Below are 25,476 nucleotides of genomic sequence, written 5' to 3'. Positions count from 1 at the left end.
ATGTTCACCGATGATGACTAGTCCGTCTCACGTGATGATCGGACACGGCCTAGTCGACTCAGATCATGTAACACTTAGATGACTAGAGGGATGTCAAATCTGAGTGGGAGTTCATTAAATAATTTGATTAGATGAACTTTATTATCATGAACAATAGTCTAAAATCTTTGCAAAATGTCTTGTAGATCAAATGGCCAACGCTCATGTCACCATGAACTTCAACGCGTTCCTAGAGAAAACCAAGCTGAAAGATGATGGCAGCAACTATTCGGACTGGGTCCGGAACCTGAGGATCATCCTCATAGCTGCCAAGAAACAATATGTCCTAGAAGCACCGCTAGGTGATGCACCCATCCCAGAGAACCAAGACGTTATGAACGCTTGTCGGTCTCGTGCTGATGATTACTCCCTCGTTCAGTGCGGCATGCTTTACAGCTTAGAACCGGGGCTCCAAAAGCATTTTGAGCGACACGGAGAATATGAGATGTTCGAGGAGCTGAAACTAGTTTTCCAAGCTCATGCCCGGGTCGAGAGATATGAAGTCTCCGACAAGTTCTACAATTGTAAGATGGAGGAAAATAGTTCTGTCAGTGAGCACATACTCAAAATGTCTAGGTTGCACAACCGCCTGTCCCAGCTGGACATTAACCTCCCGGACGAGGCGGTCATTGACAGAATCCTTCAGTCGCTCCCACCAAGCTACAAGAGCTTTGTGATGAACTACAATATGCAGGGGATGGTGAAAACTATTCCTGAAGTATTTTCAATGCTGAAGTCAGCAGAGGTAGAAATCAAGAAGGAGCATCAAGTGTTGATGGTCAATAAAACCACTAAGTTCAAGAAGGGCAAGGGAAAGAAGAACTTCAAGAAGGACGGCAAGGATGTTGCCGCGCCCGGTAAGCCAGTTGTCGGGAAGAAGTCAAAGAATGGACCCAAGCCCGAGACTGAGTGCTTTTATTGCAAAGGGAAGGGTCACTGGAAGCGGAACTGCCCGAAATACTTAGCAGACAAGAAGGCCGGCAACACTAAAGGTATATTTGATATACATGTAATTGATGTGTACCTTACCAGTACTCGTAGTAACTCCTGGGTATTTGATACCGGTGCCGTTGCTCATATATGTAACTCACAGCAGGAGCTGCAGAATAAACGGAGACTGGCGAAGGACGAGGTGACGATGCACGTCGGAAATGGTTCCAAGGTCGATGTGATCGCCGTCGGCACGCTACCTCTACATTTACCTACGGGATTAGTTTTAAACCTCAATAATTGTTATTTAGTGCCAAGTTTGAGCATGAACATTGCATCAGGATCTCGTTTAATACGAGATGGCTACTCATTTAAATCCGAGAATAATGGTTGTTCTATTTATATGAGAGAAATGTTTTATGGTCATGCTCCAATGGTCAATGGTTTATTCTTAATGAATCTCGAACATAATGTTACACATGTTCATAGTGTGAATACCAAAAGATGTAAAGTTGATAACGATAGTCCCACATACTTGTGGCACTGCCGCCTTGGTCACATTGGTGTCAAGCGCATGAAGAAGCTCCATGCTGATGGACTTTTAGAGTCTCTCGATTATGAATCATTTTACACATGTGAACCATGCCTTATGGGCAAAATGACCAAGACTCCGTTCTCCGGAACAATGGAGCGAGCAACCAACTTATTAGAAATCATACATACCGATGTGTGCGGTCCAATGAGCGTTGAGGCTCGCAGAGGATATCGTTATGTTCTCACTCTCACTGATGACTTGAGTAGATATGGGTATGTCTACTTAATGAAACACAAGTATGAGACCTTTGAAAAGTTCAAGGAATTTCAGAATGAAGTAGAGAATCAACGTGACCGAAAGATAAAATTCTTGCGATCAGATCGTGGCGAGAATATTTAAGTCACGAATTTGGTACACACTTAAGGAAATGTGGAATCGTTTCACAACTCACGCCGCCTGGAACACCTCAGCGTAACGGTGTGTCCGAACGTCGTAATCGCACTCTATTGGATATGGTGCGATCTATGATGTCTCTTACTGATTTACCGCTATCATTTTGGGGATACGCTCTAGAGACAGCTACATTCACTTTAAATAGGGCACCGTCTAAATCCGTTGAGATGACACCATATGAATTATGGTTTGGGAAGAAACCTAAGCTGTCGTTTCTAAAAGTTTGGGGATGCGATGCTTATGTCAAGAAACTTCAACCTGAAAAGCTCGAACCCAAGTCGGAAAAATGCGCCTTCATAGGATACCCTAAGGAAACCATTGGGTATACCTTCTACCTTAGATCCGAAGGCAAGATCTTTGTTGCCAAGAACGGATCCTTTCTGGAAAAAGAGTTTCTCTCGAAAGGAGTAAGTGGGAGGAAAGTAGAACTCGATGAAGTACTACCTCTTGAACCGGAAAGTAGTGTAGCTCAGGAAAATGTTCCTGTGGTGCCTACACCGACTGGAGAGGAAATTAATGATGATGATCAAGGTACTTCGGATCAAGTTGCTACTGAACTTTGTAGGTCCACTAGGACACGTTCCGCGCCAGAGTGTTACGGCAACCCTGTCCTGGAAATCATGTTGTTAGACAACGGTGAACCTTCGAACTATGAAGAAGCGATGGAGGGCCCAGATTCCAACAAATGGCTTGAAGCCATGCAATCCGAGATAGGATCCATGTACGAAAACAAAGTATGGACTTTGACAGACTTGCCCGATGATCGGCGAGCGATAGAAAACAAATGGATCTTTAAGAAGAAGACGGACGCGGATGGTAATGTTACCATCTATAAAGCTCGACTTGTCGCTAAGGGTTATCGACAAGTTCAAGGGATTGACTATGATGAGACTTTCTCTCCGTAGCGAAGCTTAAGTCCGTCCGAATCATGTTAGCAATTGCCGCATACTATGATTATGAGATATGGCAAATGGACGTCAAAACGGCATTCCTTAACGGTTACCTTAAGGAAGAGCTGTATATGATGCAGCCGGAAGGTTTTGTCGATCCTAAGAATGCTAACAAGGTATGCAAGCTCCAGCGATCCATTTATGGGCTGGTGCAAGCATCTCGGAGTTGGAACATTCGCTTTGATGAGATGATCAAAGCGTTTGGGTTTATGCAGACTTATGGAGAAGCCTACATTTACAAGAAAGTGAGTGGGAGCTCTGTAGCATTTCTCATATTATATGTAGATGACATACTTTTGATGGGAAATGATATAGAACTTTTGGACAGCATTAAGGCCTACTTGAATAAGCGTTTTTCAATGAAGGACCTTGGAGAAGCTGCTTACATATTAGGCATCAAAATCTATAGGGATAGATCGAGACGCCTCATAGGTCTTTCATAAAGCACATACCTTGATAAGATTTTGAAGAAGTTCAAAATGGATCAGTCCAAGAAAGGGTTCTTGCCTGTTTTGGAAGGTGTGAAATTGAGCTCAGCTCAATGCCCGACCACGGCAAAAGATAAAGAAGAGATGAGTGTCATCCCCTATGCCTCAGCCATAGGATCTATTATGTATGCCATGTTGTGTACCAGACCTGATGTAAACCTTGCCGTAAGTTTGGTAGGAAGGTACCAAAGTAATCCCGGCAAGGAACACTGGACAGCAGTCAAGAATATCCTGAAGTAACTGAAAAGGACAAAGGACATGTTTCTCGTTTATGGAGGTGACGAAGAGCTCGTCGTAAAGGGTTACGTCGACGCTAGCTTCGACACATATCTGGATGACTCAAAGTCACAAACCGGATACGTGTATATGTTGAATGGTGGAGCAGTAAGCTGGTGCAGCTGCAAGCAGAGTATCATGGCGGGATCTACATGTGAAGCGGAGTACATGGCAGCCTCGGAGGCAGCACATGAAGCAATTTGGGTGAAGGAGTTCATCACCGACCTAGGAGTCATACCCAATGCGTCGAAGCCGATCAAACTCTTCTGTGACAACACTGGAGCTATTGCACTTGCCAAGGAGCCCAGGTTTCACAACAAGACCAGGCACATCAAGCGTCCCTTCAACTCCATTCGTGAAAATGTTCAAGATGGGGACATAGAAATTTGCAAAGTGCATACGGATCTGAATGTCGCAGATCCGTTGACTAAACCTCTTCCACGAGCAAAACATGATCAACACCAGAACTCTATGGGTGTGCGATTCATCACAATATAACTAGATTATTGACTCTAGTGCAAGTGGGACACTGTTGGAAATATGCCCTAGAGGCAATAATAAAAGTATTATTATTATATTTCCTTGTTCATGATAATTGTCTTTTATTCATGCTATAATTGTATTATCCGGAAATCCTAATACGCGTGTGAATACATAGACCACAATATGTCCCTAGTGAGCCTCTAGTTGACTAGCTCGTTGATCAACAGATAGTCATGGTTTCCTGGCTATGAACATTGGATGTCGTTGATAACGGGATCACATCATTAGGAGAATGATGTGATGGACAAGACCCAATCCTCAGCATAGCACAAGATCGTGTAGTTCGTTTTGCTAGAGCTTTTACAATGTCAAGTATCTCTTCCTTAGACCATGAGATCGTGTAACTCCCGGATACCGTAGGATTGCTTTGGGTGTACCAAACGTCACAACGTAACTGGGTGACTATAAAGGTGCATTACAAGTATCTCCGAATGTGTCTGTTGGGTTGACACGGATCGAGACTGGGATTTGTCACTCCGTATGACGGAGAGGTGTCACTGGGCCCACTCGGTAGTGCATCATCATAATGAGCTCAAAGTAACCAGGTGTTTGGTCACGGGATCAGCATTACGGTACGAGTAAAGTGACTTGCCGGTAACGAGATTGAACGAGGTATTGGGATACCGATGATCGAATCTCGGGCAAGTAAAATACCGATTGACAAAGGGAATTGTATACGGGGTTGTTTGAATCCTCGACATCGTGGTTCAATCGATGAGATCATCGAGGAGCATGTGGGAGCCAGCATGGGTATCCAGATCCCGCTGTTGGTTATTGCCCGAGAGCCGTCTCGGTCATGTCTACGTGTCTCCCGAACCCGTAGGGTCAACACACTTAAGGTTCGGTGACGCTAGGGTTGTATGAATATGAGTATGCAGCAAACCGAATGTTGTTCGGAGTCCCGGATGAGATCCGGGACGTCACGAGGAGTTCCGGAATGGTCAGCAGGTAAAGATTTATATATGGGAAGTCTTATTTTGGTCGCCGGAAAAGTTTCGCGCGTTATCGGTATTGTACCGGGAGTGCTGAAAGGGGTCCGGGGGTTCCACCAGGGGTCCACCTGCCCCGGGGGGGCCACATGGGCTGTAGGGGGTGCGCCTTGGCCTATATGGGCCAAGGGCACCAGCCCCAAGAGGCCCATGCGCCAAGGAGACAAGGAGAGGGGAGAGTCCTAAAGGGGGAAGGCACCTCCTAGGTGCCTTGGGGAGGATGGACTCCTCCCCCCCTTGGCCGCACCCTTCCTTGGAGAAAGGGGCAAGGCTGCGCCCCCCCCCCCCTCTCTCTTCCACCTATATAAAGGGAGGGGAGGGAGGGGCAGCCGCACCCTCAAGGCTTGGCGCCTCCCTCCTCCCTGCTACACCACCTCCTCCTCCCGTAGTTGCTCAGCGAAACCCTGCTGGAGTTCTGCTGCATCCACCACCACGCCGTCGTACTGCTGGATCATCATCAACCTCTCCTTTCCCCTTGCTGGATCAAGGAGGAGACGTCATCCGCTCCGTACGTGTGTTGAACGCGGAGGTGCTGTCCGTTCAGCACTAGGTCATCGGTGATCTGAATCACGGCGAGTACGACTCCATCATCCCCGTTCCATTGAACGATTCCGCACGCGATCTACAAGTGGTATGTAGATGCAATCACTCTCCCACGACTCGTTGCTTAGATGAACTCATAGATGGATCTTGGTGAAACCGTAGAAAAAAATTTAATTTTCTGCAACGTTCCCCAACAGTGGAGGCTCAGCAATGGGGGAGTGCCCGTTCCCCCGTTGCCCGACGCTGACGCGCGGCCCTCCTACTTCACCGCCGAGGTCGGCCTCGTGCGCGCCTCCCTCACCGACGAGCAGCGCGCCCTCCCCCAGTACGCCGCCGACAACAACGCGGCATGGGCGGCGTACTTCGAGCGCCGTCAGGAGCAGAGGCTGGCGTCCACCAACGGGGCGCCGGTGGTCGGCGGCGTGAAGAACAACGAAGGCTGCCGCGTGTGGTGGGGTGTACCCGACCGTACGCTCGAGGGCGTGCTGACGCACCTGGAGGGCGGCAACGAACCGCCACTGGCATACCCTCCGGCGGCCGCCCCGCGCCGACGCGCCGGGCAATGGATGCCCGGGAGGTTCGCCGCTTCCTCCTCTTCCTCGTCGCACTCCTCCTCATGCTCATCTTCTCACTCCTCCGGTACTCCGGCGTTGCTCGGCGTCAAGGCCGAGCCCGCGGCCGAGACGCCGCTCGGCCGGCGCACTCGTAGCGCCGGCATCGTCATCAACGAGGGCGACCGGCGCGCCTCCTCGTCGGCTCCACCGCGCTTCATCAAGCCAAAGACGGAGCCGGGGCTCGCGGCCGTGAAAACCGAGCCGGGGCTCCCCTCCGTGAAGATGGAGCACGGCGACGTGGAGCTCAACGACAAGGCGGCCCTGAAATGGGCACGCAAGGACTACGTCGAGATGGAGATGAAGCGCTAGTGCGCCGCCCTGCAGCGCTTTGAGCAGCGCCGCCGGGGCGGCGACGAAGGAGGCGTCGTCGTCCTCGACGACAGCGACGACGACGTCGCACCGCCGCCGGGCAGGGGTCCAGCAGAAACGGCCGCGTCAAGGAGGAGAAGGCCGACGACGACGGCGGCGACGACGACGACTACTCCGCGTTTAGTGATTTCCTTTTTAGATATCTTTGCTATGTAAGCCTCGAATATGTTTAATATATGCGAAAGTTTATCGAAATAGGTCGTGTTTTAACCGAACTTCGTCGAATCATTTTTTTAAGTAAAATTAGACGTGTCTGAGGGAGGCCATGGGGCCGGTGATTGGGCACCAACTCGCCCTCAGGCCGTTCGTTCGCGCCGGCTCGCCCCCAGGCGGCGATTTTAAGCGTCCCCTAGGGGGCCAACGGCTGTAGATGCTCTAACTGGGGAGTTGGACCCGGGACCTACAATCACCCCCGCTCGAACCGAACCACCAGGCTAGCACACCGTAAATGTTAGATTGAGGCATTGGCCCTTCAAATCGTAATTCCACTGCTACGCCTGGACGGTGAGACGAAGCCTCCATTGCTCCACCTGCCCGGCCTGTATGCGGATGGAAGTGGGCCAACACTCGGCCTGCAAAGCGCGCGCGGGTGCACCTAGTGAGTTAGACTGGGCTGGTTGTAGACCTTTTTTTTTTCTCTTTTTTGTTCTCATTTCCTTTTTAGGGGATTTCTGTTTTCATTTCTAAAAACTAAATTTGACCCCCAAATTGACAGAAATCTATCTTGAAAATTTGTAAATTATTCATAGTCATTATAGACCATTCGGAACCATTTTTTGTATAAAGAAAGTATAATCTTGCCCATGAGTATATGTTGTTGACATCCTACTTACGTCGCTCAAATTTCTTTTTTTTCTTTGTTTACTTTTGTCTATCTTTTAAATTCAATGCATATATTTCAAAAACTTAAATCTTATAAAGATATTTAAAAACAAGAATTTGAAACACATATGTATACGATATTTCAAAAACTTAAATATTGTAAAGATATTTCAAAAACTTAAATTGTTCGTTACAAGAAAAAATGTTTCTGTGTTTGAAAAAATGTATGCTATTCGAAACACATATGTATACAATATAAAAAAAATGTTTCGTGTCACTGTAAATGTACTCCCTCTGTTTTTATGTACTCCGCATGTTAGCTTTGATTGAAGTCAAACTTACCAAATTTGTAAAAAACAATATGAACATTTACAATAACAAATTTATATGATGGAAAATATATGCAATCATGAATCCAATGATATTGATTTGGTGGTACTTGGTAGTACTTTGGCCTCAGATGTGCAAGCCCATTTTTCCTTTGGCAACATTGTTTGACATTTGAAGATGCACACATATGCAAAATATGAGATCATTTAGACAAACTATGCCATGATTGCTGACATAATCTTGGTTGTTTGGCTCAAAAGCTATGAATCTCCATACATGACACCTCATTTCTTAGAACACTTTTTTAAGACATTTGCGGCAAGACAAGAGCATCAACCTGTCTAGCAGACCCTGAGCACACTCTACAATCCGCCACCACTATCTTCCGCCGTCCCAACTTCAGGAGAGATACGCATTGATCTTGCCAGGCCGAACTGCCATCAACGTCAGCACATGCCAGATACGCCGCCATGGTGTGTGCGTCCATCAACCCTCGTCCACCGCCAAGACTAGTTGTTGTCCATGCGATAGAATCCACGGCGCTCCACCTTGGTCACCGAGCGAGAGCACACGTAGACCAGCGCCATCCATCAAACCCATCCACTGGTCTCTCCTGCCGTCGTATGGCTCCAAAGATGATACCCCAAGGGTGGGGGCGACGCGGCATACCGCCATCATCCAACCAGGAAGACCGAATCTTGGTTTCCCCAGGGCACACACGGAATAGAGACAGCCCCACGACGCCTCCAACGAGGTAACGGCGCCCACGGGTGCCATCATCGATGGTTCCAGAGGCTGAAACAAGAAAATTAAAAAGGAATTAAAAGAACTTGCCTTGGGAAGAAAAGGGATTAAAAGAAGAACCGAGTACTCGTGGGCATGTACGATCAGAATTATACTACGAAGAGGTGATACATATATGTGGGTGTGATACCTTGTCATATGTTGTTGGTGAGTCCCCTAAAAAATATATGTATGCATATATATATGAAGCTTGGGCACACAAAAATTGGGTGTGTATACCTCACAAAAAGTTTTAGTTTTTTTTAGGTCATTTAAAAAGTCTTCTGCCTTTTGAGAAATGTTATGTATTATTTTGAAATAATTCATGTATCTTACAATATTTGTGTAGTATTAAGAAAAGTATCGTGTGTTAAAAATATACAATTAAGGATATTCACCCTTTTTAAGAAAATCATGTAATTCAAAAAATGTTAACATGCTTAAAAATATATTCATAATTTAAAAATATTCATGATCTTTGAAAAATTCCATGTGATTTATGAAGTGTTTGAGTTTTAAAAAGTATGGGGATTCATTTTGAAAAACAAATAACAAATATACAATTTTAAAGTAATTCGGCATAAGAGGGATGGTGGTTGGACTAGGAACAGATAGTAGCTTGGGAAGGATAGCCGTCACGCCCAGTTCGACGAGATTAGTTTTAACTCTATTAGACATTCACTTGTGATGGGGTAGTTTGGTGACAGGTGTGAGTGCGGTAGCCACGATCATCACCTTGGGATTGACCACGTTTTCAACGCATTGGAATTAGGTGGACATCGTGACCATGATCGGTGAAGGTGGGAAGAAGGATAAACCACAACATGGACGAGACGCTATGTTCAAATAGATAACGTGGACCTGCAAAGGGATTCTTGAGTTGTGCTTATTATGCTAGGAGTATCTGACTTTTTTCTCCCGTCGCAAACGCATGGGCATATTTGCTAATGATGATGATAATAATGTTTACTGGGATACAATCATGATCAGGAGGCTAAAGGAACCAAACATGTCGTCCTTTTAAAAAAACTAGAGCGAATTTACTGAGGCTATGTGTCTCTGCCCTCCCTTCAAATACGAAAGAGCAAGCAGGAAACTCTGATGCCATCAACCTGATTTCACGAGTGATATTTCTATCTCTGCCTCCCTAGTCAGCAGCGATGTCTCCACCCACTAAATTACAGTCCGAGGCTATGATAATTTGGTTCAGCTACAGATCGGAAGCTAAAAGGCATAGATTCCCATCGTGGCAAGGCTTCGAGGCTACAAATCGGATGCTAAAGACAGAACTTCCCACCGTGCCAAGGTTTCAAGGGTTGATGGATCAGTAACTCGTGGACAAATTATAGTTGAAGATCTGAGGTATGTGTCATCTCCATCCGTGTAAATCAAGCACTTTGCATGGAAAGCTCCGAATGGACCACTCCCTTGCTTGGGAATCTTGGCAGATAGGCACATATCTGTAAGCCTGTTGAAACGTGAGATGGGCCTAGAGCCCATATGACAATTTCAGATTTAATCTTTAAGGGCCCATGTAGATGGCATGATAAGGTGGTGGAAAGTTTAGTCCCACCATGCTAGTGGAAGGAGGGTTGGAGTGGTTTATAAGGGGTTCTCTTCCTCATGCTATTGGAGCTTGAGAAGAAAAGAAACCCTCGTGCACTCCTCCTCTCCGCACCTATGCGCTTCTTTTTGACATCGGATCATGGGTTACCGCCGCACATATATATGTGGGGCGCTGCCAACCCTAGCCGCAGCGAAAAACAGAATGCATCTCCGCCTGTTCCTTTCCTGCTGCTGCCGCCGGTGACTCCATCCCGTCCGCCGCGTACACGGTCGATGGGAGAGCAGGTCTCCGAAACCCCGTCTCTCTTGTTCCTGTACGGGAGAGAGGCGAATAGGTTTTTGGAAAGCGACTACGCGACTGATCGCCTCCGATCCACTACTTCCTCTACGTCTGCGTCGTCTCCGTCATCACCATGTCCAGCGACGCCGAACGTGCCGCTGCCGAGAAGGCCGAGGCCGACAAGAAGGCCGCCGAGGACGCTTCTGCTGCTGCTGCCACCGTCGCGGTGGCTTCTACATGGCCTACTGGAGGGTATAACGCGTTTATCCCTCTCCTGATAATTTCTGTATTAGCAGTGCTAGCATCATGTGTAGATTTGTCTACTGTTTGCGTAGTACGTGCTTATTTAGATCAGTACCAATATGTTGTTAGTTCTGTCAATGCCATGCTAGTTATCTACTTATGGATTAAATTAGTCGAAAATTGCATATTTACTTAGCAAAGCCCACAATGCCTGATCTGTAAGGTTGGAGTTGAGGACGTCCAACATGTCCTCTTCAATTGCCGCCGGGCTAAAGAAATCTGGTTGAACTTGGATTACATGAAATCATAACAAATATAGTACGAGAGGATCGTTCGGGTCGGTTACACTTGGAGATTTTCTCCAGGAATTGTTCAGTCCATGAGGGTTTGCAAACGGATGAGCTAGTGATGGTAGAATCATGGTATATTTTGTGGCAACACCGTCAATATGTGAAAGGAGAAACTATCCAAAACCCGGATAGATCTGCAGTCTTAATAAAAGTCCTTGCGACGAACTACATTCTCATCAAAGCAGCCCGCAAGGAAGGAAGATCAAATGTGGAAGAAGTCATGCCGACAATTGTTTGGTTGTGAATTAGGTTATTTGCCCTTCAGTTATTTGGGCATACCGATTCATCACCATAAGCTATCTAATAAAGAATGAAAGTGCATCGAAGATCGAATTGAAAAAAAGCTTAGTTGCTAGAAGGGCAAGCTAATGTCGTATGGAGGTCGGCTAGTGCTGATTAACTCAGTACTTACTAGCATGTCGATGTTCCTATTATCTTTCTTCGAGGTATCGATAGGGGTGCAAAAAAGACTTGATTCCTTTCGATTCCGTTTCTTGTGGCAGTCAGATGAGGCCAAGAAGAAATACCATCTCGCACGATGGGATATTTAATGCCGACCCAAGGACCAGGAGGGTCTCGGTATTGAAAACCTGGAAATTAAAATTAAATGTCTTATGAGTAAATGGCTCTACAGGTTAAAGACAGAGTCGGACGATATGTGGGTGCAGATACTATGCAACAAGTATCTACATTCGAAAACGCTAGCCCAGGTCACGGCGAGACCAACTGACTCGCCATCATGGAAGGGACTTATGCGAACGAAAGATTTGTTCTTTCCTATGGTCAAATTCTTGGTTGGCAATGTGATGTCAATAAGATTTTGGGAGAATACATAATTAGGGGAGACACCACTAGCCATATAGTACCCCGCCCTATATAACATTGTGCAACGTAAGGAGGATTACGTACGCACAATATTTCAATCAATTCCCTTTCAGACGAGCGTTAGTTGGTGAGCGATGGAATGATCTGGATGCACTTGGTATGGAGATTGATAGATGTTCAATTATCCGACCAACCCGATTCGATAGTTAGAAATGGGGTGTTTACGGTGAAATCTTTTTACATGGATCGAATTAATTATGGTTCAATCTTGCGATCGTTGCATATTTGGAAGGTTAAGGTTCCCTTGCATATTAAAATTTTTATGTGGTTCGTACACAAGCAAGTGATCCTCACCAAAGATAATTTATTAAAGAGGCGGTGGGTAGGCAGTTCACGTTGTTGTTTTTGTGATCGTGATGAAACAATACAACACTTGTTCATAGAGTGCCCACTCGCGAAATTGCTTTGGAGAACGATCCATATAGCCTTTAACATTACTCCTTCAGTTAACATTGAATTGTTATCTGGGACGTGGTTAGCTGGGGTCGATCAAATTATTGCGGCTCGTATTCGGATTAGAATATGTGCGCTTATATGGGCTACATGGAATTGCATGAATGATATGATTTTTAACAGACAACATACTTTAACTTTCTTGCATGTCATTTTTAGAGCTACCGCTTGGATCCGTACGTGGTCCTTACTCACTCCTACGGACTTCAGGGAGCCATTGGTTACTTGGTGCAACCAGTGGGAGATGATAGCACAGGCTATATTCAACCGGTTTGGATAGCGGTCGCATAACAGGATATGAGTCTAAGGAGCTTGTCCTTTATATTGTCATACCGGTTGTGATATTGAGCATTTACATTTATTTTTCTGTTTTGCTCCGCTTGCGAGCTACAATACTTTTATCACTTTGTGATACTTTGAGACTTTTTAATAAGATGCCTGCATGCTCCCATGCAGAGGCCAGGGGCAAGCCTCCTTTTTCAAAAAAAAATGTCATCAAGATCAATGTAGATGCAACTTTCCAATACGAAACACGGTCAGGTGCGACAGGTGCCTTTGCCCGTGATGGAAGAGGAAGTTCCATAGCTGCAGCAACTTGGTTTCTCCCACAAACCAGTTGTGTTGATTAGGCAAAGATCACAGCCATAAGGAATGGGCTATACCTAGCAGGAAGAATCGGTTGCAACAAAGTTGATATCGAAACAGATTGTAGTTTTCCAGCAGAGGCAGTGCAACAAGCTGAACATTATGTGGGCTCAGATGTGGCAAATATGCTCGAATGTAAGGAGCTAGCAAAGGATTTTGCGAAGGTCTTGTACACCCACTGTCTGCGCCAAGCAAAATGAAGTTGCTAATGATTGAGAAAAGAAATTCTTTAGTGAAAGACCTTCTAAATTTTGGAGGACTCTGCATTCCCTGATTTTATTTCTTGTTCCCTTGTAAATGACCTTTTCGATTATCTGAGAAATAAAATATTGATGCTTCAAAAAAAATCCATCCATGTAAATAGTGCTAAAGGAGTCAATATTTGGGGTTCTAGAGACTGCTCTGTCCACTTTGAATTTTTTGAAAACCAGCGAACACTAGCAGCAGGAGCACGAACCGGTTGCTCCCAAACAAGAGATAGTTTCTGTGATACACAGAGATCGCCCATGAAACTGGATAAGAAGACGGGTATATCGGGGGCTCTTAAAATCATGCTCGTGAATTGCCTTGCATCAGGAATGCCATTTGCCCAAAGTGTAACCAGAATGGTCACGAAATCAACATGCGACACAAAATGCAGTGAGTGCAGAAAAAAATTCCATCTCTTTGCAACATGCTCTCTTTTTTTTTCATTGCTTCGACCAAATCTGGGTCTGCTAGAGCCCAAATGCGGCATGACTTAGCGCAGCCAAGGAGCGAGTGTCCATCCGAACAAATGGGACGGCGGCTATGGAGCGTATCATTGGAGATGCTCTATTAGGGCACCTCCAAAGCCGACCCTTAAACCGTCCACATATGGCGCAGTCCGGACGTGTCATCCAATGCGGGCCTGTATCGATCCGCTAATCGATTCGGGCATATTTTTTTCCAGCAAACCCAATACAAACAAGGCGGCTTTACGGGAATCCGGACAACAGACACGTAGAACTCCGACACCCCTGGCCCACCGAAAATCCCACCAAAACTCCTCCAGGACTCCGCGCCACCATCGTCCCATTTTCTCTCCTTCCCTTTTCCTCTCTTGCCTTCGCCGCTGTTCCATCACCCCGGTCGCCTCGGCACACCCCTGTCGGTACTCGACGAGTCCGTCACCTGCAGCGCTACTAGGGAAAAGCTTATAGGCAGACGCTTACTAGTAGCGAGCGTTTATAACCCCCGCTACTGCTACTTACTAGTAGCGCGGGTTTTTACCCCTCGCTACTACTAAGTTGATACTAGTAGCGCGAGTTTTTAACCCGCGCAACTACTAAGTGGTCTCTACCGTGCCCTCCTGGGACATGCCATAGTAGTAGCGAGGGGTACAAACCCGCGCTACTACTAAGTTGATAGTAGTAGCGAGGTTTTATACCCCTTGCTACTACTAAGTACGAGGTAGGTGAAAAACCCTGTATCCTCGGCCGAATCCCTCCTCTCTCCCTCACTTTCCCCCTCTCTCACTTTCCTCGTCTCTCCCTCATACTCCAGTGGTGGCCGCCGCTGGTACACTCTGCTTTCTTTCCCCCTCCCTCTCCGAGATCCCTCTGGTGGGTGGTCGCCGGAGCTCCTCGCCTCTGCCAAGATGCGGAAGCGCGATCTCGGCATCCTCCTCCTCGGCGCCTTCACCGTTTCTTCTCGCTCCAGGTCAGCCCTCCTCCTCCACCCCTCTCCGATTCGATCCGGAACCCTAGCTGACCCATCCCCCTCCTCCTCCGGCAGCACGAGGGCGACTTCTTGTTCCGGGAGGCGTGGTACCACCTGTCAGACGACAGGTTCTCGATCAAGCACAACATGGACCGCCTCTAGCCGCCGCTCGTCGCTGACCTCAACGGCGACGGCCGCCGCGAGGTGCTGCTCCCCACGCACGATGCCAAGATCCAGGTCCTCCAGCTCCCGGCACACGTCGGGCTGGTCTCCGCGGCCACCCTCGACGGCTTCCACGAGGCACGCGTTATGGCTGAGATCTCCCTGCTCCAGGCCAACGTGCGCGCGTCATGGGGTCGAGATTATTTTTTGGTTTTTCAAATTAATAGTAGTAGCATGTGGGTCACATACATGCGCTACAGATAGTTAGTAGTAGCGCGTGTCGAACCCGCGCTACTACTAACACACGTACTAGTAGCGTGGGATGCACCGCGCTACTACTACTAGTTAGCTGTAGCGCCATAGTAGTAGCGCAGGCACCCGCGCTACTACTAGCTTCTAACCCACGCTACTACTAGGCTTTTTCCTAGTAGTGGCGGTACACCCGGGGTCCAAGCCGCTTCTCCTCTGCCGTTCTTCTGCACCTCTACTCCGACCGCCGCGCAGGTACCATCAGATCCTATGGTACTCACCATGCCTGGCAACTGTTCGGTGAAATGCCCGTGCTAAAATTTCTTGGCCCTTCTTCTTTGAGGCAATGGATTCGGATATGGAGTACATGCACGAGCATTATGTTGAGTCCTTTGATGGCTCGTCCGACGAGGAGAATTACATGTATGAGACGGTGATGATGCAGGCAGTCCTTGCTGACGTGAAGCGTGCAGAATAGCATGTTCTCAATTTCAAGGGATCGATCAAGGGTCATCGAGTGCTCAACCACAACAGGACGCGCTAATGTCCAACAACTTGGCCAACGATGCACTCTTCCTGACAATTTTTGCCGGCGGTTTTGGATGCACAAAAATGTCTTCGATCGTCTCTACCATGGGGTCCGGCTCTTCGATGACTTCCTCATCTTGAAGAAGGACGCCATGGGAAGGATTGGATTCTTTGGTTATTAGAAGTGCACGGCCATAGTGTGGATGCTTGCATATGGCACAACCGCTGATTCATGGGACAAGTACCTTCGAGTGTTGAGAGCACATGCAAAGATGCCATGGTTAGGTTTGCAACTGTCGTGGTCTCGGTGCTTGTATCTCAATACCTGAGAGAACCAAATGTTGCAGACACCGAGAGGCTCTTGGCAATCTTGGAAGCAAGAGGATGGTCAGGTTTGCTCGGATGTCTTGAGTGCATGCATTGGAAATGGAAGAACTGTCCAAAAGCTTTGTAGTGGCAATATCAGGGCCATGTAAGAAGTCAACCATCATTCTTGAAGTAGTTGCATCACATGATCTTTGGATTTGGCATTGCCCGGATCTCACAATAACATTAATGTGTTGCAGCGTTCACCATTGTTGATGCAAAAGAACAGTTAGCTGCAATGATGGCGGGACTGGAGAGTTTGGCGAGAGTCCCTCCTCTGCTACTACTATGTTTGCTGTGTTGAAATATCTCATGTAGACCTATAGGCCGGTGCATATAATTCTGGTATAAGGTTAGTTAGTTAGAGATATACTAGTATCTAGTTTAAACTCTCATCTCTATCTATTCTTCCTTGTACTCCAAGATATGTATGCGCACATGGGATAAGCCCCATCAGTTATCAATAAATACCCGTGGCCCTCTCTCGAGAGGGTAGAACGCTTCCATCATATTTTCTATATGGTAATCAGAGCAACCTCTTCCTCCACGTTCTGAACCCTAGAAACAAATCCCATCTACACCAAAAACCCGATGGCGTCTTCGTCATCAACCCCAGCTGGTTCCGGCCTTGGTTCTCAGGTCTCGGAGAAGCTAACCAGGGAGAACTATCCCCTATGGAGGGCACAGATCCTCCCCCACTTCCTCGGCGCAGGGCTCTATGGCTACCTCGACGGCTCCATCACCATGCTAGAGAAGCTCGCCGTCGTCAAGGACAAGGACGGCAAGGACCAGACGATCCAAAACCCAGCATATGATGCATGGATCGGGCAGGACCAGCAGGTCCTCGGGCACATCCTGAACAACCTGACAAGAGATGTGCTCGTCTCCGTCGCCTCCATCCAGACTGCTCACGCACTCTGGACAAGCCTCGGTAACGTGTTTGCTTCACAGTCTCGTTCACGCATCAATAACCTTCGCATCTCCCTCGCCAATGCTCAGAAAGGCACCCAATCTGCTGCGGCGTACTTCTCCCGGATGCGAGGCTTCGCAGATGAACTTGCTGCGGCCGGTAAGCCACTGGAGGAAGATGAACTCGACTCCTTCATTGTCGCGGGGCTGGACCTCGACTACAACTCTGTGGTCTCAGCCCTGGACGCCCGCACCGAACCAGTCACCGTCGACCTCCTCTACTCGCAGATCTGCAACTTTGATCAGCGAGTGGAGCTCTTCACGGGCGGCGCCGGTGGCGGAGGATTCAAGTCCTCTGCTAACACCGCCGCACGTCGTGGCGGTCCGCCGCCTCCTCGCGGCAAGCAGCAGCAGAAGCCAAACGGTGGCGGGTACGGCGGCGGCTACGGTGGCTACAACAAGAAGAAGCAGGGCGGCGGCGGCGGGCGTCCTTTCTACAACAACAACAAGGGTGCCCGATCAGGTGGTGCACCAGGCGGTCCCGGAGGTCCAGGAGGCCCCGGTGGCCCTGCACCTGGCAACAACAATCCAAGGGGGAATGATCCCATCCAGTGCCAGATCTGTGGTAAGTTTGGCCATAGTGCCAAAGATTGCTGGTACAGGTTCGATGATGATGCACTGGAAGAAAAAGTTGCTGCTGCTTCCCAATATGGGGTGGATACAAACTGGTACGTCGACAGCGGGGCGACCGACCACCTCACAGGAGAGCTGGAGAAGCTAACTGTCCGTGACAAGTATCGCGGGCAAGATCAGATCCATGGTGCAAACGGGACAGGTATGAGAATAGATCATGTCGGTCGACAGCGGGGCGACCGACCACCTCACAGGAGAGCTGGAGAAGCTAACTGTCCGTGACAAGTATCGCGGGCAAGATCAGATACATGGTGCAAACGGGACAGGTATGAGAATAGATCATGTTGGTCAGTCAGTATTACATACCTCTAGCCGACCCATTCATCTTAAAAAAATTCTTTATTCACCTCATGCTAGAACAAATCTCCTCTCTGTTCATCGCATTGCTTTGGACAATCATGTTTTTCTTGAGTTTCATCCTTTTTTCTTCTTGATTAAGGACCAAACAACAAGGAGAATTCTCTACAGAGGTAGATGCGTTGGTGGGCTCTATCCGTTGATTCCGCATGTTAGGAGTTCCAATAAACAAGGTCTTGGTGTCACCACATTACCTTCGGCAAGGTGGCATGATCGTCTAGGGCATCCTTCTTTTACTATTGTTCATCGTGTGCTTAGGAAAAATAAGCTCCCTTTTGTTGGTGAGCCTAGCAATGAAACAGTTTGTGATTCATGTCAGAAAGGAAAAAGTCATCAGCTTCCTTATCCCGTGTCAACTAGTGTTTCTTCCAAACCATTAGAACTCATTTTTTCTGATGTATGGGGGCAAGCACCTCTTTCTGTTGGCAGATACAAATATTATGTAAGCTTCATTGATGACTATAGCAAGTATACTTGGATCTATCTTATCAAGAATAAATCTGATGTGTTTCAAGTCTTCCAAAATTTCCAAGCACTCATTGAACGAAAATTCAATAGTAAGATTATCTCAGTTCAGTCAGACTGGGGTGGTGAGTACGAAAAATTGAACCCTTTCTTCCAAAAGTTAGGGATTTCTCATCATGTTTCTTGCCCTCATGCTCATCAACAGAACGGCTCGGCAGAACGTAAGCATAGACATATCGTTGAGATTGGTTTGTCCCTACTTGCGAATGCATCTATGCCCCTCAAGTTCTGGGATGAAGCTTTTCTCACTGCCACTCATCTTATAAATATTCTGCCTAATCGAGTTATCAATTTTGAAACACCCACCGAACGTCTCCTACACAGTACACCAAACTATGCTTCTCTCCGTGTTTTTGGATGTGCGTGTTGGCCAAACCTACGACCATATAATTCAAGAAAGCTCTCTTTCCGGTCAAAATAGTGTGTGTTCATAGGGTATAGCCCCCAACATAAAGGCGTCAAGTGCCTTGATGTTTCCACCGGTCGGGTGTATATCTCTCGTGATGTCGTTTTTGATGAGACAGTTTTTCCGTTCAGAGATCTTCATCCAAACGCCGGCGCTCTCTTACAAAAGGAGATTCTCCTTCTTCCTGCTCATCTTTCCGGCTTAGATCAAGGGGGCGATAATACTACTGATCACATGAATAATTCTCATGCTACTAATCCTGTTGATGGTGCAGAAAGTACAGGAATTTTTAGTGCAGAAAATGGCACTGAAAACAGTCATATCAGCCCATATTTCATGCTCTGGAAGAGGACGGATGCACGTGACACGAGGACGATTCGCCTGTGCATACCTCGGGATCCGCAGGCGAGCGATCCCATGCAGATACGCCGCCACCAGCGCGGCATGATTCGGCCTCGGGACGCACGGGCGGCAACGGCCCATGCGGGGCTGAAGTGGGCCGCTCTCCACCTGCGACGCGTGCTGCGGGTCCGTGGCTGTCCCCCACTCACGCGCCTGAGGTGGGTCCCGACGCGCATGCAGACGAGGCTGCGTCAGATGGCGACGTGGTCGCTGTCTCGCCCGTCCAGTCCAATCGGGGATCTCCCTCTGATTCGCCAGACGAAGGATCCTCATCGGGATCGCCACCACGCAGGCCTGCACGATCGGGTGTGGGATCTTCTGCGCCCGGACCAGGGATCGCCACACGCACCAGCACGCGACTTCAAACAGGAAAAATTCAGCCTGTCAATTACAAAAATATTTTGAAATTTGGTTTAACCTGTACAACAGGGGAGCCACGTTCGGTTGATGAAGCCTTAACAGATCCAAAATGGAAGAAGGCCATGGAAGAAGAATATATGGCCTTGAGGAAAAATGAGACGTGGCACTTGGTTCATCGTAGTCAAGGTAAGAATTTGATAGACTGTAAGTGGGTTTATAAAATTAAAAGGAAAGCAGATGGCACGGTTGATAGATACAAGGCCAGGCTAGTGGCAAAAGGTTTTAAACAAAGGTATGGAATAGATTACGAGGATACCTTTAGTCCGGTTGTCAAAGCTGCTACTATCAGGTTGGTTTTGTCTATTGCTGTGTCTAGGGGATGGAGCCTACGACAGTTGGACGTGCAGAACGCGTTTTTGCATGGTGTTCTAGAAGAGGAGGTTTACATGAAACAACCACCTGGGTTTGAAAACAAGAATGCACCTTTTCATGTGTGTAAACTTGATAAGGCCCTTTATGGTCTGAAACAGGCCCCAAGAGCATGGTATCATCGCTTGAGTATGAAGTTGCAAGCTATTGGTTTTGTTCCTTCCAAGTCTGATATGTCATTGTTTATTTTCAACAAGTCCAAAATAACAATGTACATGCTCATATATGTTGACGATATTATCATTGCAAGTTCATCTGATGAGGCAGTGACAGCACTCCTAAAGGACCTGGGCTCTGAGTTTGCCTTGAAGGACTTGGGAGATTTGAACTTCTTTCTCGGCATTGAAGTAAAAAGGAACAAAGATGGTATTGTCTTGTCTCAGGAAAAATATGCTAATGATCTCTTGAAAAGGGTTGGAATGCAGGATTGCAAGCCTTCGCCAACTCCATTATCCAGTTCAGAGAAACTGTCCTTGTATGAAGGAGAAATCCTAAGTCAGGAAGATAGCACTCGGTACAGAAGTATGATTGGTGCACTTCAATACTTAACCCTTACTAGACCAGACTTATCCTTTGTTGTAAATAAGGTATGTCAGTTTCTGCATGCACCTACCACCTTGCACTGGACTGCAGCCAAGCGTATTTTGAGATATGTGAAGTATACAGTAAATGTTGGACTACTATTCAGCAAGTCTCAATCCACACTTGTCAGTGCATTTACTCATGCTGACTGGGCTGGCAGTGTTGATGATAGACGGTCCACAGGTGGTTTTGCAGTCTTTCTTGGTCCAAATTTGATATCATGGTGTGCAAAGAAACATGCCACTGTCTCCAGGTCTAGTACAGAAGCTGAGTATAAGGCACTGGCTAATGCTACTACAGAAATTATCTGGCTTCAGTCTTTGCTGAAGGAACTCGGAGTGATACAAGTGCACGCTCCTTGTTTGTGGTGTGATAATCTTGGCGCCACTTATCTTTCTGCTAATCCAGTGTTTCATGCCAGAACAAAACATATCGAGATAGATTTTCACTTTGTCAGAGAACATGTTGCCAACAAGGAGTTGGATGTTCGGTTTATTCATTCTGAAGATCAGATTGCAGATGGCTTCACCAAGGCGTTGCCTACAAGGAGCTTTGAGAATTTTAGACGTAATCTCAACTTGATCAAGTTGTGATTAAGGGGGTGTGTTGAAATATCTCATGTAGGCCTATGGGCCGGTGCATATAATTTTGGTATAAGGTTAGTTAGTTAGAGATATACTAGTATCTAGTTTAAACTCTCATCTCTATCTATTCTTCCTTGTACTCCAAGATATGTATGCGCACATGGGATAAGCCCCATCGTTATCAATAAATACCCGCGGCCCTCTCTCGAGAGGGTAGAACGCTTCCATCATATTTTCTATATGCTGGGCCCCGTATGCTTGTAATGTAAGATTGATGTGTGGGTTACTCTGGTTTCATTGTTTCAATAAAACCGGGGCCTTAATTATGGCCCATTTTCTCTAGAAAAAACATTACATTACGGACGCAAGATCTCAAGCTCTAGCCGGCAATGTTATTCAGGGTAGCTAGGCATGTAGGACAGGTGAAACGCATGGATAGTACGTGGAGTATTATAGTACTGGAAACATGGAGGGAAGATATGGAGTGGCTAGCTCGATCGCATGCAGCACACGTGGATCCGTGATCTCTGCGATTTGTTCTTGAATTATCTATTGTTATAAGTACAGCATATCTCTGCGACTTGTCGCGGATCAGATCGAGCTAGCTGCTTGCACCGAGAGATCTGACCGACACCTACTCATCATAAATAATAGCTCGCAAGGAGCTAGCTTTGCTTGACGAAGCCACACGACCGCTGTAGGTGCAAGAATCAGAGATGAAGTCCTCCAGAGCAGCAGCGACCATCGTCGTCCTGGCCTTGGCCTTCGCCGTCCATTCCTCACCGGCCGCCGCCAAGGGTCTCTCGCCGGATTTCTACGCAATGTCGTGCCCACAACTGGGGCAGATTGTGAGGTCCCACGTAGCCAAGGCCTTCCGCCGCGACCCCGGCGTCGCACCGGCCCTCGTCCGCATCTTCTTCCACGACTGCTTCCCACAGGTATGTATGTACGTACTATTCTATGAGTGTTTGTATGTACTCTCCGTAAACGCTCTTATATTTCTGCACGGAGGGAGAGTATTATTTTTTCTCATGAGGAAGAAAACGACTAGACTCCAGAAGAACTAGAACTAATAAAAGGGAAAGAACAAAATTCTACATACTATATGTACAAAGATGAAATGTACTACTCCCTCCATCATAAAATAAGTGTTTCAAGTTTGTATAGTACAAATTTTGAGACTGAGGTAGTACATACGTACTTGGTATTTTACTGTTGCAGGGCTGCGACGCGTCGGTGCTCCTTACGGGGGACAACAGTGAGCAGGCGTTGGGGCCCAACCTGACGCTCCGGCCGATGGCGCTCAAGCTCATCGACGATATCCACGCCGGCGTCGAAGCCACCTGCCCCCGGACTGTCTCCTGTGCCGATGTCACCGTCCTCGCCACCCGGGACGCCCTCCTGCAGGTATATATACTTGGCTGCCACAAACACACGGACATGAAAGATGAAACCAACTAGTCATCGCTAGATCGAATGGTTCTTGGCGTGGACTTACATAGATAGCCATATCAACCCTCTCCAACTCTTCTTGTGTAGATCGAGTTGTTCATAGCGTGGACTTGGAAAGATAGATATTCTCAATCATACTCTCTCCGTCATAAAATAAGTGTCTTAAATTTAGTACAACATTTTAGTACAAAGTTGAGAGTCTTGAGACATTTATTTTGGGATGGAGGGAATATGAAAAATGGCAAAACCAGTTACCCCTCCGTAAACTAATATAAATGTTTAGATCATTAGTAGCAGTGCTCTAAATACTCTTATATTACCACGTGACAGTCGTGGTAAGCAATCCAAACTTGATGAAAAAAATACTCTTATATTAATTTACAGAGAAAGTACATAACTACTACTAACTTGTTTTTTTTTTTGGAAAGCCAAGTCTTTATTGCTCAAACTATGGTTACATAACTAACTACCATGTACGAATACGCGTTGGTTCTTGGATCCAGGCTGGAGGGCCCTACATCGACTTTCCCTTGGGCCGTCGCGACGGGCTTACCCCGGCGTCGGCGGACCTCGTCTTGGCTCTACCAGCGCCATCCTTCGACGTGCCCACCCTCATCAGCTCCTTCGGCAACCGGAGCCTTGGTGTGGCCGACCTGGTGGCGCTCTCCGGCGCGCACACCTTTGGTGTCGCCCATTGCCCCTCCTTCTCCGACCGCTTCACGCCGATCATCGACGCTAACCCCGCCATCGGCCCCAAGTTCGCCAAGATGTTGCAGGCCAAGTGCGCCAAGGACGTCCCGGAGGGCACCGTAACCCAAGCACTCGACGGGCTCACGCCGAAGGTGTTTGACAACTTGTACTACACCGACCTCATCACCAGGCGTGGGCTGCTCAAGTCCGACCAGGGCCTCATCGACCACCCAGACACGAAAGGCATGGCCACACAGTTTGCACTCAACCAGCTCGTCTTCTTCAATGAGTTTGCCAACTCCATGGTGAAGATGAGCTATATGGACGTGCTCACCGGCAGCCAGGGCGAGATACGGCGGAACTGCGCCGTACCCAACACGCGTGCCGAGGGCATCGAGACCGCTGGCGACGAGGGCCACGCTGCCAACATGTAAGAGGTCGATTAATAAGTTGCCAATGGTAGCTCAAGTGTGTGTGCGCGGCGCGCGCTTCCTTGTGTGTTTAGCAATGGGTGTGTGGTGTCAGTGGATTTGGGCGCTTGTGTGTTGTAATAAAACGAGCGAGTGTCCTTCGCTTTGCATTTAGAAACACAATGTGCACGTGCACGCCGGCGAAGTTTAGGAGTTCTTATTTAAAAGGAATTTATTAAATCACGGAGATACCAATTAACCTCAGTCCCTTTTTTTTATGGTAATACGTGTCTCATTTATAAAATAAAGATCCGGTTACAACGCACGTAAGCACCGACATTACAAGACCGAAAAGATAGGATAATCATATGCAAAATACCAGCGCTTGTTCCTTTCCTCCGACACCACCGAAGCGGCCACCAAGGAAAAAAACATATCACCTCTTCATCCGAGCTCGACGCGGCTCCATCGCTGATCAGCAGCTTTACGGACCTTGAAAGTAGTTTGCCAGAAGCAAAATCATTGCCGTTGAAAGAATCAGACCGGGGCAACATGTCCCCGGACACGCCATCGAACTCTAGATCTGGCACCCCCGCACGACAACGACATCGAAGGAGGAAACCAGAACTGTCAGCCACCAACCACAAACCCAGCACGGGATGCACCATTTTCCAGCTGTCACTTACGCAGACAACCGTCTGCGCGTACTCCTGGATGACAAAACCTTCCTGCTCCACCATGACGTCAGAGACAATGCCACAGTAGCGGGGACAGAGCAGAAGGAGAGACACACCTGATGAAGTCGCCGCCGCCGACTCGATGACATCATCCATGAACCCTAACACAGCCTATTTGAAGGATCGGCAATCACACGATGCCATCAACTCCGAGACGCCGCCATGAACGGCACCGCCGGTGTGGGAGTGAAGCTGAGGCAGATTTATTCGTCCGGGCGCCGCTCCCACCACCCGAACGGTGCACCACGACCTACAAATTCAAAACCTAACTACAGAACGGAGGAACGGGGTCCCCCTCCCTCCTACCGCCGGAGCAGCCGGAGGAAGAGGGGGCCAACGCCCAGGCCAGCTGAGATCGAAGGAAAAAAGTCGCCTCCCTAGTCGCCTGGTGTGGCGGCGGCTAGGGTAGGGAAGTCGCGATAGACTAACTAGAACCGAATTGGAGTTGATTCGGTTACCATGTAGTACAGGCCTAATCTACATGCTATCGTATTAGATTTACACTCAGTTCGTGCACCTACAAGATGTCATAAAGATATCCAGAATATACACAGCCAAAGGAAAGAAAAATTGAGGCGTTAAGTCCAGTTGAGCAGATAATTGCACCAACAGAAACCGAACCACTTGAGCTAGACCCAGCTCGCTATTAGGCAACAGCGACGAGAGGAGAGGAGAAGGAGGCGAGATGCACAGCCAGATGGAAGGTCTGGGCGAGGGTAGCACGGATGCTGGCGGTGGCTCTCGCGTATTGCAGCGGCGGCCGGCGGGCGGAGAGGATGGGGGCGGGTTCGTGGAGATGGATTTGACGAGTGGAGCCGCCAGCCGGCGAGGACGGAGACTGAGTTTGTAGCTCCGTGCGGCAGGCAGGC

The 25,476-nt window shown here is 47.8% G+C and overlaps 1 protein-coding gene across 1 annotated transcript; it reads left to right on the top strand.

Annotated features, from left to right (window-relative positions):
* The first annotated feature begins 21,990 nt into the window (after positions 1-21,990).
* LOC119366550 (peroxidase 12-like) lies at positions 21,991-24,125 on the top strand. Its single transcript, XM_037632304.1, has 3 exons — positions 21,991-22,256; positions 22,540-22,725; positions 23,274-24,125. Exons 1-3 carry the CDS (start codon positions 22,035-22,037, stop codon positions 23,892-23,894), a joined length of 1,029 nt encoding a protein of 342 aa, XP_037488201.1. The 5' UTR covers positions 21,991-22,034; the 3' UTR covers positions 23,895-24,125.
* The last annotated feature ends 1,351 nt before the right edge of the window (positions 24,126-25,476 follow it).

Source organism: Triticum dicoccoides, chromosome 2B (genome assembly GCF_002162155.2).
Source record: "Triticum dicoccoides isolate Atlit2015 ecotype Zavitan chromosome 2B, WEW_v2.0, whole genome shotgun sequence".
Classification (NCBI taxonomy): domain Eukaryota; kingdom Viridiplantae; phylum Streptophyta; class Magnoliopsida; order Poales; family Poaceae; genus Triticum; species Triticum dicoccoides.
Note: the sequence above shows the minus strand (reverse complement) of the source record. Positions and strands in the feature narration are given on the sequence as shown.